This window comes from Lampetra planeri, chromosome 33 (assembly GCF_965212315.1).
Source record: "Lampetra planeri chromosome 33, kcLamPlan1.2.h2, whole genome shotgun sequence".
Classification (NCBI taxonomy): Eukaryota; Metazoa; Chordata; class Hyperoartia; order Petromyzontiformes; family Petromyzontidae; genus Lampetra; species Lampetra planeri.
This window is the reverse complement of record NC_136139.1, coordinates 11,964,822-11,984,788: the sequence shown is the minus strand read 5'-3', so window position 1 is coordinate 11,984,788 and position 19,967 is coordinate 11,964,822. Positions and strand designations below refer to the sequence as shown.

General features: G+C 49.8%; 1 protein-coding gene across 3 annotated transcripts in view; it reads right to left on the bottom strand.

Annotated features, from left to right (window-relative positions):
- Positions 1 to 1,271: 1,271 nt before the first annotated feature.
- LOC144729815 (1-phosphatidylinositol 4,5-bisphosphate phosphodiesterase beta-4-like) overlaps positions 1,272 to 19,967 on the bottom strand; it is an 84,020-nt gene continuing 65,324 nt past the window's right edge. For all 3 annotated transcript variants that reach the window (XM_078610325.1, XM_078610327.1, XM_078610326.1), the window contains 11 exons: positions 15,445 to 15,533; positions 14,901 to 15,063; positions 14,432 to 14,481; positions 13,063 to 13,128; positions 8,279 to 8,394; positions 7,970 to 8,045; positions 7,322 to 7,497; positions 6,390 to 6,491; positions 4,036 to 4,093; positions 3,546 to 3,632; positions 1,272 to 2,643 (listed from right to left, as the gene is read on the bottom strand). In XM_078610325.1, coding sequence (XP_078466451.1) covers positions 2,605 to 2,643; positions 3,546 to 3,632; positions 4,036 to 4,093; positions 6,390 to 6,491; positions 7,322 to 7,497; positions 7,970 to 8,045; positions 8,279 to 8,394; positions 13,063 to 13,128; positions 14,432 to 14,481; positions 14,901 to 15,063; positions 15,445 to 15,533 — 1,022 coding nt within the window. In that variant the 3' untranslated portion in view covers positions 1,272 to 2,604. The remainder of the gene's footprint in view (positions 2,644 to 3,545; positions 3,633 to 4,035; positions 4,094 to 6,389; positions 6,492 to 7,321; positions 7,498 to 7,969; positions 8,046 to 8,278; positions 8,395 to 13,062; positions 13,129 to 14,431; positions 14,482 to 14,900; positions 15,064 to 15,444; positions 15,534 to 19,967) is intronic.

Below are 19,967 nucleotides of genomic sequence, written 5' to 3'. Positions count from 1 at the left end.
TGTTGTGAGGGTGTCAGGGTGTCAGGGTGTTGTGTGGGTGTCAGGGTGTGGGTGTTGTGAGGGTGTCAGGGTGTCAGGGTGTTGTGTGGGTGTCAGGGTGTGGGTGTTGTGTGGGTGTTGTGAGAGTGTCAGGGTGTGGGTGTTGTGAAGGTGTCAGGGGGTGGGTGTTGTGAGGGTGTCAGGGTGAGGGTGTTGTGAGGGTGTCAGGGTGAGAGTGTTGTGAGGGTGTCAGGGTGTGGGTGTTGTGAGGGTGTCAGGGTGAGGGTGTTGTGAGGGTGTCAGGGTGAGGGTGTTGTGAGGGTGTCAGGGTGAGGGTGTTGTGTGGGTGTCACGGTGTGGGTGTTGTGAGGGTGTCAGGGTGTGGGTGTTGTGTGGGTGTCAGGGTGTGGGTGTTGTGAGGGTGTCAGGGTGAGGGTGTTGTGAGGGTGTCAGGGTGTGGGTGTTGTGAGGGTGTCAGGGTGAGGGTGTTGTGAGGGTGTCAGGGTGAGGGTGTTGTGAGGGTGTCAGGGTGAGGGTGTTGTGAGGGTGTCAGGGTGAGGGTGTTGTGTGGGTGTCAGGGTGTGGGTATTGTGAGGGTGTCAGGGTGAGGGTGTTGTGAGGGTGTCAGGGTGAGGGTGTTGTGTGGGTGTCAGGGTGTGGGTGTTGTGAGGGTGTCAGGGTGTGGGTGTTGTGTGGGTGTCAGGGTGTAGGTGTTGTGTGGGTGTCAGGGTGTGGGTGTTGTGTGGGTGTCAGGGTGAGGGTGTTGTGTGGATGTCAGGGTGTGGGTGTTGTGAGGGTGTGGGTGTTGTGAGGGTGTCAGGGTGAGGGTGTTGTGAGGGTGTCAGGGTGAGGGTGTTGTGAGGGTGTCAGGGTGAGGGTGTTGTGTGGATGTCAGGCTGTGGGTGTTGTGAGGGTGTCAGGGTGAGGGTGTTGTGTGGGTGTCAGGATGTGGGTGTTGTGAGGGTGTCAGGGTGTGGGTGTTGTGTGGGTGTCAGGGTGTAGGTGTTGTGTGGGTGTCAGGGTGTGGGTGTTGTGTGGGTGTCAGGGTGAGGGTGTTGTGTGGATGTCAGGCTGTGGGTGTTGTGAGGGTGTGGGTGTTGTGAGGGTGTCAGGGTGAGGGTGTTGTGAGGGTGTCAGGGTGAGGGTGTTGTGAGGGTGTCAGGGTGAGGGTGTTGTGTGGATGTCAGGCTGTGGGTGTTGTGAGGGTGGTGACACGTGCGAGTGTTATGGATGGGACACGCCAGCTGAATGATGGCAGGCTTAACACTGCAGTTGGACACGGACGCCTTGGGTACAAAGTGTCTTTTATTACCCGTTGTATCCCAAATACAAGAATACCTGACACTTGTGACGATACAAACAGTTCCATTTGTGCTGTACCTGGAGTTTGCAACCAATGATGTACATATTGGGCTGTGGAACATAACTTTTTCTACATTACTCGTGACAGTCTGTCCATTTCACGGCTGAGAATGGTCCCCACAAATGGGTCCTACTGTCCCTAACCTTAAACCCCAACCCCTAAACCCAACCCCTAACACAAACCTTGGGTCGCCACTCGTCTGGATTTGACCCGGACAGTCTGGTGTAATTGGTGTAGTAATTCATTTGTACCGAGATCTGGTAAAAGTATTGCGTTGAACTTTACGTCAATAAACTGCACAGTGTTGATAACAGACCTAGGCCGACTGAGAGAGGTGTCCGGGTCTGGCCTGTGAAAGGTGGCAGCCCGACTATCTAAACCCTCAAAATTCGAGCATTACATTACAACGAGAGAAGGCATTCCAAAACACTTTGCTGAACACGCGGCATTTGGAAGGACCACGAATGGGTCAGCGTAACCCAGGGAGAGTTTGGTTGGACACGGATCCTTTCTACAAATAAAACATCTGTGGAGACAGTGGTACCACCGACTCGGTGTCTTTCCCCAGTAGTTACGGCGACTGTTTCCACTTCCCCGATTAAGCGCTGATCGCACGATTAGTCGGAGAGAGGAGTGGCAGCATCAACCGGGAGCCGTGTGGGATGGGAGAAACTCGGGGTCACGAGTACCTCCTCTGGTCTGAGAGCTCCTAGGGCTGAACACGGGTCCTGTTGTCTCTCAATTACGCTTCAGCCATGTTGGCGGAGAGCATGTGCTTTTTATCTTCCCATGCGAGTAAAACAGCCACAGTCGTCAGGCCGGTGTTCACAACAACATTATATTCATATGATAATGTTCAGTTATTCTAATCTACATTTATCATATATATTATTCACAACCATTTGGTAAATATACTTAAAATGATAAAAGCCATTGCCCGAGAACGGTATATAGTAGGCACACGGATTTTAAAAAAATCGACTAATTTATAAAAGTTTTATAGTATTCCAGTTTGTTCAGAGTGTGCAAATGGCCCACACTTCTGAGAATAGACGGCTCCTCGACGAGACGCCTTGAAAAGTGAACGTGGGTGAATCCGAGATCCCGACGTTCACTTTTTTTCTCCACGACCGCCGCGTCCGGGCTGTCGGGGCCCAACGTCACCCGTGGCCGATGCTGCATCGGCGGAGCAACGAGGCCAGCTCCCCGCAACCCGTGGCGTCCACGTCGCCGTACTCGCCCGCGTCCACGGCCGGTGCCGCTCACCGGCTCCCTGTCACCTCGGGGGTGTTGCGCTTCACCTTGGCAGTACAAAGACACGCGTGCACGCGGCTTCAGGTCATTCTCGGTTGCGGCGGCAGCAGCGTAGTGAGGGCCCGTAGAGGCACTCAACGAGAACCGGTCGACCGTTCCCGCCCATCTACAAAACTGGTCGCCGATCTTGGTGGAACGTAACGAGTGCCGTGTGCGTGCGAACCTACGAACGGCACAGCGGTCCACGTCACCACGTGGTTAATTTGCCTGCCACGTTTTTCAGATACAGGGTAAGATGCGCAGCCCTGCAATGTCTTGCTCACGCCGCTACTGGTGTAAGTGAATCCACTGGAGGGAGCCCAAGAGGGTATTTGGCCTACACTTCCACACTGATTAGACGGCTTGGAAGAGGTGGGAGTACCCACACTTTACCCCACCACACGTGACCTGCCGATCGACTGAGGTGTCCATATGTTTACAGCTGGGTGGACATAAGAGGGGAGATTTAAGAATGGGAGACCTGGATTGTAAGTCCCTTGTGCTAACTGGAAATACAGGCTGTGCCCTGGTGCCTGCTTGAATGGGCCAAGGTGAAGCGAATTCCGGCTCAAATGAGAATTGAGGCAGTGTTCATCTTCCGTTCACAGCCATGAGCTGGTGATGGACTTTCCATATTCCTATGGTGGAAGGAATTCTATCCACAGTGAGCTAAGTACAGTGCGAAGGAAGTTCAACATATATACATGCATACACTGCTGACTTACCCCAACACTGAGTGGTACACATTTTATTGACTGAAGGGAAGTTGAGCTGAGTCAATCCCCAACCAGGATTTGAACTCATAACCTTCCAACCACTGAGCCACATGGCCGGGTTGGCTCCAGCAAAGCAAATAATGTAATGGCCAATCAATCGGTGCTTCAATCGGGCATTCACACGTGGTACGAACCTTTTCCTGCTGCACCCGCAAAGTCTCCTGCTGCTCCAGTTGCACCTTGCGGATCATCTCCATCTCCCGACCCTGCTTCCCTTGGAGCTGCACGCAGCAGGCACACAGCCGCATGTGCAACGTAACAAAATAGCGAAGCAGGCCATTCGCCTCCTTCCCAGGTCCATCGCCATATAAAAACACGCACAAACTTTGTACCGCTTGTGAAATTCAGTGTCTTATTGGCGGCTCGCAGGAACCAATGCTGGTAAACTGCCAGATGTGTATAGGCAAGGAGCCTCTGTCAGTGTTAGATAAGGGTTCTTGCTGTATTCAAAACTCCCATACCTGTCCCTCCACATATTTTTTGTACACATCCCATGCAGCGTGCGCTCGCTCACAACAGACAGAAATGCCAGTATCAACACTCACGTGTGAGAGTGTGCGTGTGTGTTTGCGCCGAACAGCCGGAGGGGTAGAGGAGAGGCGGACACGTTTCTAAGTCACTCACCCTCTTCCTCTCCTCCACGAACTTTTTGGTGTTGTTGGCGATCAGTTCCCGCAGCCGCCTAGAGGGGTAGACGCAACCAGCAACAAGGGGCCGGTGTGACGACTCCGCACGAGTCATCCCACCATGGTGTCGAAGCTCGCACTCAGTCTGCGGCAGGTAAACAGCGGGATGCGAACCCCGCTGCGATGTCTGTGCTGATCAGGATTAAGCTAGTGCGGGGCCTGTAGCTTATGTTATAAAGAGGCCTTAAAAGAAAAACACTTAAATATTAAAACACGTAAATGTTTAACTTGCATAGTAAAGTAATTGTATTTCTTCATTTGCTATACAGCCAGAATACGACAAATCACTAACCTTAAACATTCAGTCGTTCATAAAAGTTGAAGGCAGTATAGTACTCTCGTAATAGAGCAAGTGCAGAATCACCGAACCGGAATTGATAGCTTGAAAGCATTTAGCGCGGGGCCCGTAGCATATACTACATTTTCTACTACGATAATCAGGCACTGGTGCTGATGTGTGTGTTAATGGCGGTGGTGCAGTGGTTAGCGCACTACGCTATGAACCCGGCGACCCGAGTTTGATTCCCGCTCACGGGAAACACCATTGACGATTATCTGAACCGGTCCTGGGCCTTCCCTAGGTCGACTCAGCCTCAAATGAGTATCTTGTGTGATGTGTAAACATCGCCATTAGGGAGACATAGGCGGTCGGGTGTGGTGCTGGCCACCCACCTCCTCGTGTACCGTTCCGGCCTTATAGGTGCTCGTTAACAGCACTTGCCCCTACAGTCTGTTAAAATTATACAGGGGGGACCTTTGTCTTTGGAAACGGCAGAGGGCCGCGCACTGAATGTCATTGGATAGATTCCCTCGATTCTCTCAAATAATCCGGTGGTTCATGACCGTTCACCCAGCCGCCTGGCTCAGCGGCAGAGCGGCAGAGCGGCAGAGCGAGGGGCCCGCAATCGGAACGTTGCCAGTTCAAATCCTTGTTGGGCGTTGACTCAGCCCATCACCGCTGTGGGCTCGATAATTGTGTTCCACATTGTGGGAAAGTCTAAGAGTCCGTCGTTGCCCCATGGACAGATTTGCTCTCATCATAGGAATGCAGAAGTTAAAATACTAAAATGACGACAGAAATTAAGCAAATAGAAATCAGGGCAAAAATAACCTGAATCTAAATCAGAGCAGAGACGAGCGCGTCGCACGACACGTCAATAATTAAGAGATGTGCCGCACTTGACTGCAACTGGGGCTCCACACAGCAACAGCAGCATTAATGGTCGCCTTCTACTGGCAGACGAATGCCCACCTAAAGGCCATGTCAGTTCTGCAATAACGCCACGTGTTGTTTTCACAACACGAATTGGATATAACGCAATCAAGTGAACGGAACTGCGTCGCGCGAGTAGGAATAAGCGGTCGTGCGGCTGACTCGGCGTAGCATCGCACAAGGCATTGGGAAGCTGCTGGATGCTTCTAGACACTACCCACGCGCCTCAGTCTTTGTTCGGCCTGCGTACGCATTTCACATGTTATCGCAGACTGTGCTTTACCCTACTCGTCTCAAGCAATTCTTACGGTTTTAACTTAAAAAGTATGTTATTATTGAAAGCTGTTATGTGAGTCACTTCACACCCTCCTTCATCGTCTTCTCTCTTCACCCTCCTCCATGACTATGCTTTCTATCGCTTAGTGACTAACACTGTAACGTGCATTTTTCACAAATTTTCACGTGTTTATTTAATTAACTAATTGTTTTATCGCACTAAAACACAGTCATTATAAAAGAACACGTCAAATTGACAGTAATAGAATCAATTATCATGAAAAATGTCAGTCATGCTGGAGTTTTCGAACTCTACTAACCCCTTAACGCCTTAATTCCCATTGAATCAATGGTTATTATTATAACGCAATTGTTTCATAACTTGGTGTTCTTCAGAAACGCAACTACCACCGCGTTATAGAGTAACAGACTGTAAACAGTATGCAAAGAGAAAGACTGTCAATGTTAAGGGTGCCGCGGTGGCGAGGAGATGTTAACTACCTCACCTCCGATCCCGACACTGACGCCTGTATATTTGGAGTTTGCATGTCTCTCTCCCCGTGGTCGCGTAGATGTTTCTGCGGGTCCTCCGGTTTTCCACTCCACATTGAGAATCAACGTGCATTGAAGAGTATTTGGCTGCTATAAATTTCCACATGATGATAAGCCACTTCGTTGAACTATCATCTGTGGCCAGGTCACTTCTGAAGAAGAGCTACATAGGTCAGTGGGCTTTACCTGGTCAAATAGAAATAGTAAAATGGCAAGTGCACGCTGGGTGAATGCCAGCGCAAGGGCCCTACCGCTCCCTCTCGGCCTTGTTCTTGATGCTGTGGTCCTGGCTGATGAGCTTGCTCTCCTCCATCGACTGCTTGGCCTGGGTCCCCTCCAGCTGCTTCGTGTCCCTGGGAAGTCCAGGCCCAACGCATAAAAACGTCAAGCGGCCAGCGGCAAAACAAAAGGCACCATCCAAGCAGTAACCGATACGAGCAATCGCCATTCGGAAAATGGGACTTTCTGCGCGTGCGTCCAGTCCGCGGAGGCTGCAGTGTCCGCCTCGGGTTTCCCAGTCTCGGGTGCCAACGCGTGCAGGTGGATTCAATGAAAAACAGGAATGTACTTGCGGTGGGTTCCCAAATAGAGACCCGCGGTAAGAAATAGAGACTCACAGACTCATGTAGAGACCCACAGACTTGCATATAGGCCCATAGATTCACACACCCACACACATCCACCGTCACTCTGAAAGGCAAAGTGCAGTGGAGTTCATATTCTTTGGTTCTTTCGGTTAAGTCACGTAGATAGAAGTTAATAAAATAAATAGAATAAGAATAAAATTTTAAAAAATTATCAAAACCAAAAACTCACGACGTTTTGATCGCAACACAAGCGGTCGTCATCAGGCGGAGAGAAAAAAGGCAGTGGAGTTAGCCAGGAGGAGGAGCTCAAGGTGCAGGGTCGCCACCTTTCCCACAGACTGACGCCGCACACATCTATCGGCCAGCCTGACGCTATCCACACCATGCAGCCTGCTGCGACGCATCTCGACGTAATAAATACGAGGAGTAGCACTATAGCAGCAGATCTTGGTTGGAATCAATTCCCGCCACCCGAGACACGGGCGCCTTTTCCCGGACCCGTCTGCGTCAAACCCGGGCACGTGGCGACCCCGGGCCTGAGACTCGCAAACTGACAAGACGATCCCCGTGGCGGCGGTGGCGGCGGTAGCCCTCACCGCTCGTGCGTGAGCTGCAGCTGCCGGAGCTGCTGCTCGTGCGCGCCCGCCAGCAGCGCGCGCACCAGCTCGTCCTGCTGCGCGGCGTGCACCGTCCGCGCCTCCTCCTGCCTGCGCGCCTGCAGCGCCTGTAGCGCCGCCTGCTCGCGCGCCCGCTCCGCCTGCAGCACCTGCGTCTGCTCCGCGCGGGACGGGACGTGAGGCGGTCGTGCCGTCGGTCGGGTTGTGCAACAACGTAGACAACAACGCCATGGCAACGTAGACAACGCCATTGCAACGTAGACAACGCCATGGCAACGTAGACAACGTTGCCATGGCGATCTTGAACCAATGCCGTGTGGCTGATGTGTGAAAAACTAAATAACTTTTGTTGTTCAAGTGGCGGACCAGATGCGCGCGAAGGCGGTGAGCTGTCCCGCTCTTGGCTGCGGACCGTTGGCTCTGTGCTCCGTTTTTAACTCAGTCTCTCAGCACAGGAGGCCCAAAAGGTGGTTACTGAAGACAGTGGAGTGGTGAGACAACACAGTCAGTGTCTGGTAGAGACCGAGTCCTCAACGCGGGCGGAGGAGGAATCCCCGAGCAAAGTTCACGGGACCCATGGTCGTCGCGACACACCGTGGTGCCTGTCCTGTGCGGTGGAGGCCTCACCTTGCGCTGGTGCTCGGCGGTAAGCTCCTCCACCCGCTTCTCCGTTTCCTTCTGCAGGCCGGCACAGTGACCTTCGCTGGGGAAGGGCAGACACACACCCACGGCGCAGCACACGTTCGTACTCGGAGGCGCTCGGCTCGGTCGAAACGAGCGGCGTCAGCGAGTGTGCAACAGGGAGAGTGGAGCGGGGAGGATAGAGCCGAGGGAGTGGAGCGGTGAAGGTGGAGCAGGGAGGGTGAAGCGAGGAGGGTGGAGCCGAGATGAAGGGTGGATGAGGGCAATTGGAGAGTAGAAGACGGGGAGGTTTACCCTTTCTTAGCCAGGGTCTTCTCTGTCTGCTTGAGAATGGAGCTGCGCTCGCGCTCGTACTGGTTCGCCGCCTTCTCTCCTTGCCCCGTGAACGTCTTTTGGAGACTGGCCTGCGCCTGTGCACAGCAACACCACCGCATCAGCACCACGTCATCACCACGTCATCACCACTGTATCATTGTCGCATCATCACCACGTCACCACCGCGTCACCACCGTCGCATCATCACCGTCGCATCATCACCGCGTCATCACTGTCACATCATCACCACGGTAACATGTAGCTTTGAAGGTCTGGCTCTCAGAATAATTCTCCCTAATAATCAACACATATTGGTTGTGTGCTGCTATAGACCGCCTAGTGGGAAGGATGTTGAAGCTGCATCTGCACTGAGAGAGCTTCTTGGGGGCCTCCCTAAAGGTGAAATAGTCTTAGTGGGTGATCTAAATTGGAATTGGCTAAACCCGTCGGCCGTGACCACAAATTTTGCAGATGAATTTAACCTGTTTCAATTAATAAATGTCCCCACAAGACCCAACCTAAAAAATCCGGGACAGTCATCTCTGCTTGACGTCCTATTGACAAATGCCCCTCACAATTTCGCACTGACTAGTGTTCTGGGTAATAACCTTAGTGATCACTCCTTCATTTTTGGGGTGAGATCATCAGCCAGACCCAAAGCCCCCCCTAAATTGGTTGAGAAGCACTCCATGAGACACTTCAGCACTCAGGCATTTACTAATGATGTGCTTCACTCGGATATTGACAAGGTCTGTGATATTCCAAACCTGACTACGGCTTGGGAGACTTTCAGGTACACGTTTCTCCAAATTCTTAACAAACATGCTCCGTTGGTTAAATTTAAAACTAAAGGCAACCGTCCACCATGGTTTGATCCTTTGATTACAAAGCTCATGAAAACTAGGGACAAGGCTTGGGCATGTGCTCAGAAAAGTAATTTGGTCAATGACTGGCTAGAATATAGGATTTTAAGGAATAGATGCGTCAAAAAAATACGGCATGCAAAAAATGACTACTTCTCTTCCACTCTCCTTGAATCTCATGGAAATGCCAGGATTTTCTGGAAAACAATCAAATGTATCGAAAAGGCATCCAAAACAGATAATCTGCCCGTTCAGCTTAACCGAAATGGGGAATATTTTTCAGATCCCCAAAAAATAGTTGACAATTTTAACTTTCATTTTTCTGAAGCTGGTACCCTATTTGATAATGTATTGGGAGTCACCCCTGCTCATGCAAATTCCTACACCCCTATCCAAACATTAAGCGAATTTAGTTTTCAGCCAATCCACGAAAGTAATGTTCTGAAACAACTGTCCTACCTCAAAGGGTCCTCCTCTACCGGAGCAGATAGTATTCCCGTCTTTGCTCTACTAACTGTTGGTCACCTAATATACAAACCTATAGCCCATATTTTCAACCTGTCCATCAAAAAAGCATCAGTTCCTCTACATTGGAAACATTCCTATGTTCGTCCACTTCCCAAAGGGGGCCCTAAAGATGATCCAAATAACTACCGACCTATCTCAATTTTGTTCCCGTTGATGAAAATTTTTGAAAATTATTGAACTACCAAATTAGCAGTTTCCTGCCCGCCAACAATCTATTACATCTAAAACAATCTGAGTTCCGAAAAAATACAGCACCACATCTGCTGCATTAGACTCTCTGAATCACATTTACAGTAGCCTTGATAATAAGCAGTACTGCGCCTGTCTTTTTCTTGACTTGTTCAAAGCTTTTGATACAGTAGACCACAACATCCTGCTTAGTAAAATAAGTTGTCTCGGTGTTTCCGAAAACACAGTAAAATGGTTAAAAAATTACCTCTTTTCTCGCACCCAAACTGTATTCACAGATGGTTGGAGGTCAAACAGTGTTAAGATAACAGGGTTCCATTCTCGGCCCCCTCTTGTTCTCTCTTTATGTAAATGACTTGGGCACTGAACTGGATTATTCCAGGGTAAATCTTTTTGCAGATGACACGGTACTGATTACTGCTGGCCGCTCTCCGGATGACGTGATTGCTAAGCTCCAGAGTGATTTCAACAAACTACAACATCAGCTAGTTGCTCTTAAACTAGTCCTAAATCCTGCCAAAACCAAGGTGCTATGCTTCTCACCAGGACTAAAGCGGGAAGTTATTTTCCCCCAATTACATTCCTTAAATAATGATCAAATAGAGCAAGTCAAGATCTATAAGTATCTTGGGGTCATCCTGGATTCAAAACTGAATTTTGAAGATCACATTGATTACATTGGGAAAAAGACAAAAATTTAAATTAGTTTTCTATATCGACACAAGCACTGCTTCCCCCCTATGTTCCGTTTGGAATTGATAAAAGCTACCGTACTGCCTCTACTTGATTACTGTGACATTGTGTATAAATCAGCCCCAAGTACTGTACTGAAGAAGCTTGACTCAATGTATCACTCGGCCTTAAGATTTGCATTTAACTGCCCATATAGGACTCACCACTGTGATCTCTACATTGGGTCAAACTTAACATCTCTGAATGTTCGACGGCTTGTGCACCAGATCTTATTTATTCATGATGTACTTGCAAAAAAATCCGCAGATTACCTGCTGGATCTCCTCTCCGTTTCAAAGAAAATTTTGACCTAAGGTCTACACTCATTTACCAGCTTCATATTCCCTATTGCCATACATATACTGGAGGAAGGGCCTTTGCTATTGATGCCCCCAGGGTCTGGAATGCTGTTGCCGATAAATTGAAACTTGCGTCACTACCTATGAGATCTTCACTCAAAACTGCTCTAGAGGAGTTGTACACCCCTGGCTGCCAGTGCTATTCAGTGGCCTAAAATAAAATGTTTCGCTCCGGATGATCGCTACAAAGTATGACCTGTGTTTTGATTTAGTGTGCTGATCTTAAAGGTGCATTAAAAAATTATAATGCTCCGATTGATGCTCCTGCTGTTGTGGAGTGACTCATGCAGCCAGCTATGGCTGCAGGGTTTTGGTAGTACATGTTGTTTATGCCATTTATTGTGAAAATTCCGTCACAGTTCCTATGATTGCTTTTTCATTGCTTTCATGGCTTTATTTTGGTGATTTCGAAAAGTGTATTGATTTAGCCATGTTTGTTTGTTGTAGTACAGAGTTAGACTGATGGGCTTAATCTAAGTTGTCTTGTGGTTGTTGTTGTTTGACTTGCATCCCACTGGGATTTTTGCACACAGCGTTGGTGTACGGTGTTTTTTCTGCAATATTTCGCTGTCTTTTCTTGGATTTTCTGTTTGCACTTAGTCACATGTTCATGTTTTAGTTTTTTGTTTGTTGCGGTTGCACCCGATTCAAGAGCCGAATGGCTCACAGGGCTATACCTAATAAATTAACTTGAACTTGAACACCACATCATCACCACGGTACCACTGTCGCATCATCGTCGCATCATCACCACGCCATCACCGCGCCATCACCGCGTCATCACCACGTCATCACTGTCGCAGCATCACCACGTCATCACCACGGTATCATTGTCGCATCATCACCACGTCATCACCGTGTCATCTCCACGTCATCACCGTGTCATCACCACGTCACCACGTCACCACCACGGTATCACCGCATCATCACCACAGCATCACATCACTGCCACATCACCCCCGCATCACCGCCGTCACATCATCTCACCACGGTGGCAAGATGTTAACTATCTCACCTGGTATACAGGAGGTTGTGGGTTCGATCCCAACCCTGCCACCTGTTGTTTATTTGGAGTTTGTATTTCTCCCTCACTGTGATCACGTGCATTTTTATCCGGGCCCTCCACGCAAAAAAATATGCATTTAGAGTACAGTAGAACCTCGGAGATCGAACGCCCCAAAACTCGAACAATTCGGTGATCGAACAAACTTTTCGACCATTTTGTGCCCCGGACATCGAACAAAAATTCGGAGGTCGAACAACTGTAAAGAACCTGTTTGGGCCGAGACGCGTAGCCAGGGCGACCGAGACAAAGGCGAAATGACCCAGTTGACGCGTAGCTCTCACCCAGTGCAGAACCGCAAAACATCGTTCCGTTAACTTTTTCGTTAATTTAATTAATTTTAGTGTTTTTTTGTGTTTATCCATACACAATGGCTCTTAAAACGGTTAGTAAAAAGGCCCTCAAGTGAATCACAGTTAGTGCTAGAAAAAAGGCAAAGAAAAGAAAGAACCCCAGAAGGGCAGTTACCCAACGTTTTTATGGAGGGGGCTCCCCTTCCAAGCAACACCGACACCTCCTCCCCTCCTCACCACCTTCCACTCAAGCCATCCACTCTCCTTACTACAGGTAAAGTGAAGTTCAATGTTCATTTATTCTATTCATTATAACTGTGTATCTTGTTTTTTGTATGCTTTTATGTACTGTACTGTATTTTAACATTGTAAACTTTGTGTAAAAATGGCCCATAATAGGAGCATCCTTGGGTGGGGAACCAATTAATGCTATTTCCATTCATTCTTATGGGGAAAATTGATTCGGTGGTCGAACAAATCGGTGTTCGAACACGGTTTTGGAACGTATTAAGTTCGATCTCCGAGGTACCACTGTATTTGTCCACATGATAAGCCACTTCGTTGAGCTATCATTTGTGGCCAGAGTCACATAGCTTCGTGGGCCTTGGTAAAATATATATTTTTAAATAGTTTATAGTTTATCACCTCTGCATCACCATCGTTGCACCGCCAACGTCCGCTGGGTATACGAAGAGAGGGATGACGACGACGAGGGGGGGGGGGGGAAGCGACCTACCTTGGCGTGGGCCTTCTTGAGAAGGGTCAACTCTTTCTCCTGCTTCTTGAGAAGCTTGAGGAATGACTGCCGGTGCAGACACGCACAAAGACAAAGAACCCCTGTATAGCCTGAGACTGTTGGAGCAAGTGCTATCAGCGAGCACATATGAAGGCCGGCACAGCACACGAGGGTGTGGGTGGCCAACGCCACGTCCGGCTGCCTTTGTCTCCCTAGTGACGATGTTTACACATCGCACCAGGTACTCATTTGAGGCTGAGTCAACCTAGGGGAGGTCCAGTACCGGTTTAGATAATCACCAGTGTTGGCTATGAGTGGGAATCGAATCCGGGTCGCCAGGTTCGTAATGCAGCGTGCTAACCACGACACTACCGCTCCCCACTGACATGCAGACATGCAGGCATGCATGCATGCACGCATGCAGCGACACTCTGAGGACCTCGCCCCACATCGCCACTGCAGCAACAACGAGAGCCCCGCCATGTGCCGCCGCCGCCACGTGCCACTCGCCCAGGCGCCAGTAGCAGCAGCAGCAGCAGCGGTAAGTGTGAACCCTTGTTGCCGCGCGCTCTCATGACGAGTCCAATCCATCACGAATGTGCCGCGATGTGTGCGTGCAAAAATGGCTCCGGCTCAAGGATGAATCCGGAACACCTGCCGCCGGTGACACTGCCCTGACCGTATCGCCGCACGAGGTTCGTGCTACGGCAGCAGCACGATCGCCGTGGGCTGCGGATCGTAGACTAAAAACAAAAAACTAAACTTTTTTTAAACATTTACTAAGTAAGGCCCACTGAGCTGTAAAGCTCTTTTTCACAAGCGATCTGGCCACATCATAGCTCAATCAAGTGGCTTATCACGTGGACATTTCTAGCAGCCAAATGCTCGAAACGCATGTTGATTCTAAATGTGGAGGGATAAAACCGGAGGACCAAGAGAAAAATCCACGCAACTACAGGCAGAGTATGCAAACTACAAATATACAGCAGGCGTCAGGGCCGGGATCGAACCCACAACCTCCTGTAGACCAGGTGAGATAGTTGACATCTCACCACCACGGTGTCAATCGGGTTCCGTTGCGGCTGCCGGTACACGCTGCTTGGTGAGATTGGATGGTGCGGATTGGTACAGACTCTTGTAGCTGAGCAGGCGAAGCCGATAAACATCCCTGTGTGTGTGTGTGTGTGATCGGTAGCCAGCGTGGCTCGTCTCGTATCGAGGTTGAGATCAGATCAAATTTCCACTTCCTATCACCAGCTACAGTGTGCGTGTGCATGTGTGCGCGCGCGTGGGTGTGCCTCGGCACTTGTGTGTGTATGCGTGCACATATGCTCGTTTGTTTTGCCCGTCAAGGGCCACATTCACGCACCTTGGAGTGTCTCAGCGTGTCCACACACACGGGAGGCACCAGGGGTTCGTCTGGGGTGGAAACAGGGAAGAGAAGGCCAAGGTCATTATCATGATTCCGCTTATTTACCCAGGAAAGACTCACTGAGTCTCAAGACTCCTGTCGTGAGCGACGATCGCATTGTGTCCCAATGACTGTACAGTAACTGGTTTGCAAATCATTTTTCGCACGGACAAACCCCGGATATATTTCTCAGTCACCCTGCGACTATCAAACTGTTGCAATTTATCACCATAAAGTTCAATGCAGCAAACACAGATGCCCATTCCCGGACTGAACCGCAGCCACCACGGTATTAGCCAGGGCAGCCTGCCGGACTCTGACCGCACGCCTCCGTCACAAGCGGCGACGTCCCCGCGACCGCTTATCGGCACCGCGGGGGGTGGGGGGGCGACGTCGTGGCTGAAGAGCCGGGAGCCGGGAGCCGTACCCTTGCTGGCCTTGCCGGGCACGGCGCCGTTTCCAGCGCTTGGAGCCGGGCGGTTCTGCGTGGCGCGGCTCTGCGTGGCGCGGCTCTGCGTGGCGCTGGTCTGGGGAGTGGCGGCGCCGCGGTTGACGCTGCCTCGGCTCTCGGGCACGTCCCCTATGTCGCTCTGAAAGGCAAAGTCCATCAGAGTGCATCTCGCTCACGCATCCCTTCACTTGGTTTAGTGGTAGCGGCAATAAAAAAAGAAGAATGAATCATCATAATCAGAATCTTTACTCGCAGATGTCCAGCATCTGCGAGTAAAGATACAACAACAAAGAATAAATTAGGCGACTGACCACCGATGAGTGAGTGACTGGAGCGAGTGAATCATCGGTGAGTGCTGGATTCCCAATCACGCTGACGGCTGCCCAGCGCAGAATCGACCTCTATCAGGTGCAGCCGAGGTAGGGACTGCGTGCTCCACCTCAAGCCGTGACGAGCCCCCTCGACCCTGCACGAGCGTCGCACTGTTCGTTCGTCACCGGCGCACGGCTGAGACACTCACCGCCTCGATGCCCATGGCCTGCATCTGGTTGGCGCGCTTCTCCGCCTGCGACAGGAAGCGCTTGGGGTCCGACAGCGCATCCACGAAGTCTGCGGTAGCACGCGGGGACGATGGAGCAACAACGACGATGGTAACGATGACGAAGATCGACAGCGAGCGACGGCACACGCGTGCAAACGTGCCTGCCGTTGTGCCGACTTTGGTGCGAGTGCCGTTGGCGAGTGTGGTTTAGTGCTGGAGAGTGCCGGGATTTGGGTGATTTAATGGTCGTGGGCGAGTGACGGACTGGCACGACAACATCGGGGCCCAAATTGCCGTGCGATCCTCACTGGGTCCATTTGGGGCTGGGTCCAAAAAAAACGAATGGGGCGAGTGAGGAAGAAACTTTGGGTCTGTCGATTGTGTGGGGACTTAATGCCAACTGAGAGCATATACAGTGAGGGAAAAAAGTATTTGATCCCCTGCTGATTTTGTACGTTTGCTCACTGACAAATAAATGATCAGTCTATAATTGTAATGGTAGGTTTATTTGAACAGTGAGAGACAGAATAACAACAAAAAAATCCAGAAAAACGCATGTCAAAAATGTTATAAATTGATTTGCATTTTAATGAGGGAAATAAGTGTTTGACCCCTCTGCAAAACATGACTTAGTACTTGGTGGCAAAACCCTTGTTGGCAATCACAGAGGTCAGACGTTTCTTGTAGTTGGCCACCAGGTTTGCACACATCTCAGGAGGGATTTTGTCCCACTCCTCTTTGCAGATCTTCTCCAAGTCATTAAGGTTTCGAGGCTGACGTTTGGCAACTCGAACCTTCAGCTCCCTCCACAGATTTTCTATGGGATTAAGGTCTGGAGACTGGCTAGGCCACTCCAGGACCTTAATGTGCTTCTTCTTGAGCCACTCCCTTGTTACCTTGGCCGTGTGTTTTGGGTCATTGTCATGCTGGAATACCCATCCACGACCCATTTTCAATGCCCTGGCTGAGGGAAGGAGGTTCTCACCCAAGATTTGACGGTACATGGCCCCGTCCATCGTCCCTTTGATGCGGTGACGTCCTGTCCCATTAGCAGAAAAACACCCCCAAAGCATAATGTTTCCACCTCCATGTTTGACGATGGGGATGGTGTTCTTGGGGTCATAGGCAGCATTCTTCCTCCTCCAAACACGGCGAGTTGAGTTGATGCTAAAGAGCTCCATTTTGGTCTCATCTGACCACAACACTTTCAGCCAGTTGTCCTCTGAATCATTCAGATGTTCATTGGCAAACTTCAGACGGGAATGTATATGTGCTTTCTTGAGCAGGGGGACCTTGCGGGTGCTGCAGGATTTCAGTCCTTCACGGCGTAGTGTGTTACCAACTGTTTTCTTGGTGACTATGGTCCCAGCTGCCTTGAGATCATTGACAAGATCCTCCCGTGTAGTTCTGGGCTGATTCCTCACCGTTCTCATGATCAATGCAACTCCATGAGGTGAGATCTTGCATGGAGCCCCAGGCCGAGGGAGATTGACAGTTCTTTTGTGTTTCTTCCATTTGCGAATAATCGCACCAACTGTTGTCACCTTCTCACCAAGCTGCTTGGCGATGGTCTTGTAGCCCATTCCAGCCTTGTGCAGGTCTACAATCTTGTCCCTGACATCCTTTGAGAGCTCTTTGGTCTTGGCCATGGTGGAGAGTTTGGAATCTGATTGATTGCTTCTGTGAACAGGTGTCTTTTATACAGGTAACAAGCTGAGATTAGGAGCACTCCCTTTAAGAGTGTACTCCTAATCTCAGCTCGTTACCTGTATAAAAGACACCTGGGAGCCAGAAATCTTTATGATTGAGAGGGGGTCAAATACTTATTTCCCTCATTAAAATGCAAATCAATTTATAACATTCTAGATTTGAAGCTTTCGTGACTGCAAGGAATCATCTTCTTAGGTTTTTTCGGTAAAGTCACGTAGAAAGTAAAATAAAATAAAAACAAAAATCACGACGTTTCGGAGGCAACACAAGTCTCCGTCATCAGGTGGGACCGTCACAGCCAGATTAGCTGTATCAAGTGAGGCAATGATTCAAGATGTAATCCCTTAAAAGCGAGTTGAGGGGGGAGGGAGAGGGAGGGGGGAGCTCATCAGACTATGGTAGCCAATGAAAGGAACGTATCGGGAGGGAGGGGGGGCGAGGCCAAAAGGGTGGGCGATGGACGTGGAAGCGCTTGTGCGCAAGCGGCCAATTACTGCACACGCCAACCAATGGAGCGATTGTGCGCAAGCGGCCAGCCACTGCACTCGCCAACACAATGGGCAGAGAGGAGGAGGGGAGGTCTAATACACATGATAGACAAAAGAACGAAAATGATGATGGGTACAAACTTAGGGGGAGCTCATCAGACTATGGTAGCCAATGAATGGAACGTATCGGGAGGGAGGGGGGGGGCGGGGGGGGGGCGAGGCCAAAAGGGTGGGCGACGGACGTGGAAGCGCTTGTGCGCAAGCGGCCAATTACTGCACACGCCAACACAATGGAGAGAGAGGGGGAGGGGGGGTCTGATACACATGATAGACAAAAGAACGAAAATGATGATGGGTACAAACTTAAGGGGAGCTCATCAGACTATGGTAGCCAATGAATGGAACGTATCGGGAGGGAGGGGGGGAGCGGGGGGGGGCGAGGCCAAAAGGGTGGGCGGCGGACTTGGAAGCGCTTGTGCGCAAGCGGCCAATTACTGCACACGCCAACACAATGGAGAGAGAGGGGGAGGGGGGGTCTGATACACATGATAGACAAAAGAACGAAAATGCCCATGTTTATACCAATGCTGGCTGAACAATGAAGAGAGTACTGTTAAAATAACTGGGGATGTTAACACTCGGTAAAGTACAGTGAAATAGTGCCTGTCAGATAAGATGGTCCAAAAAATTTGTGATTAAGTCTTTTTTGCGTGGTTGATAACATCTTTCCAATGATTACTAAGTTTGTACCCATCATCACGGTTGAAATTATGTCTGTGTTTGTATATTTGTATGGCTTCGTGTACAAACCTTTGATGGTAGCCGGGAGGTTTGCAGAGAACCTTGGTCTCGGAAAAGACAATTTCATGAGAGCCCACCGAGTTGTAGCAATGATCGGCCACGGCAGAAGAATCAGTTCTGCCGTGTTTCAGATCTGACTTGTGCTCGCGGACACGATCAGAAACATGACGTTTCGTTTCTCCAATGTAGCAATCACCACAAATGCAACTCAATTTGTAGACTCCAGGATACTGTAAGTCAGGAACGACATCCTTCACAGATGGAATCAGATCACGGATTTTATGCACTGTACTGAATCGGACTTGGATCTTATGTTTGTTTAGAATTTTGGAGATCTTTTTGGTCACGCCAGCTATGTATGGTAACGTGATGGTTTTGGTCGGAGTTTCATGTGGCTGTTTCTGTGTGGTGGGAGAGACAGCTTGGCGGATAGTACGGTCAGAGTAACCGTTCATCCTGAGGGCCCGATGTACATGTCTTAATTCACCGGTCAGGTGGTGTTTGTCAGAAATGCCATGTGCTCTGTGGTATAGCGTTTTGATGAGAGAGTTCTTTTGAGATGGGTGGTGGTGGGAATCCGGTTTCAAGTAGGAGTCTGTGTGGGTGGCTTTTCTGTAGACAGAATGTCCCAAGGAACCGTCAGGACTCCTCTCAAACAGAATATCCAAGAATGGTAGTTTACCGTCTTTCTCCACTTCCATGGTGAATCTGATGGATGGGTGTCTAGAATTGATGTGGTCCAAGAAGTGGTTCAATGCTGGGAGGCCATGTGGCCAGATGACGAAAGTGTCATCCACATATCTCTTCCACAGGGAAGGACGCAGGGTGGATGTCTGGATGGCGTCTGATTCAAACTTTTCCATGAATATGTTGGCTATAACTGGTGACAAAGGGGAGCCCATAGGGGTACCCTCATTCTGTTTGTAGAAGGTGCCATTCCAGGTAAAATAGGTGTTGGTGAGGCAATGCCTAACCAGCGCAGGTGCATCAGAATTCAATCCATGTTGGACTAAGTCCTCAATTATTGTTAGGGTGTCCGGTACTGGGACTTTGGTAAACAAAGATACTACATCAAAGCTGACGAGGATGTCATCAGGAGATAGTACCATGTCCTTAACCATAGAGACTAATTGGGTTGAGTTGAGTACTGCTGAAGAGGTCTTGCCTGTGAAAGGGAGCAGAGTATCTGATAGAAAACGGGCTAGTTTGTACGTAGGAGAGTTTATCGTCGACACAATGGGTCGTAGCGGGGTGCCTTCCTTATGGATTTTGGGAAGACCATAGAGTCTGGGAGGTCTTGCCGCCGATGGTTTTAGAGAGGGACATTTGCTTGGTTCGATTAGGGAAGTCGAACTCGTGATGATACTGTTGGTTTTCGTCGTTAGGCTTTTAGTGGGATCGTTACTCCAAAATTAAAAACGATCCCACTAAAAGCCTAACGACGAAAACCAACAGTATCATCACGAGTTCGACTTCCCTAATCGAACCAAGCAAATGTCCCTC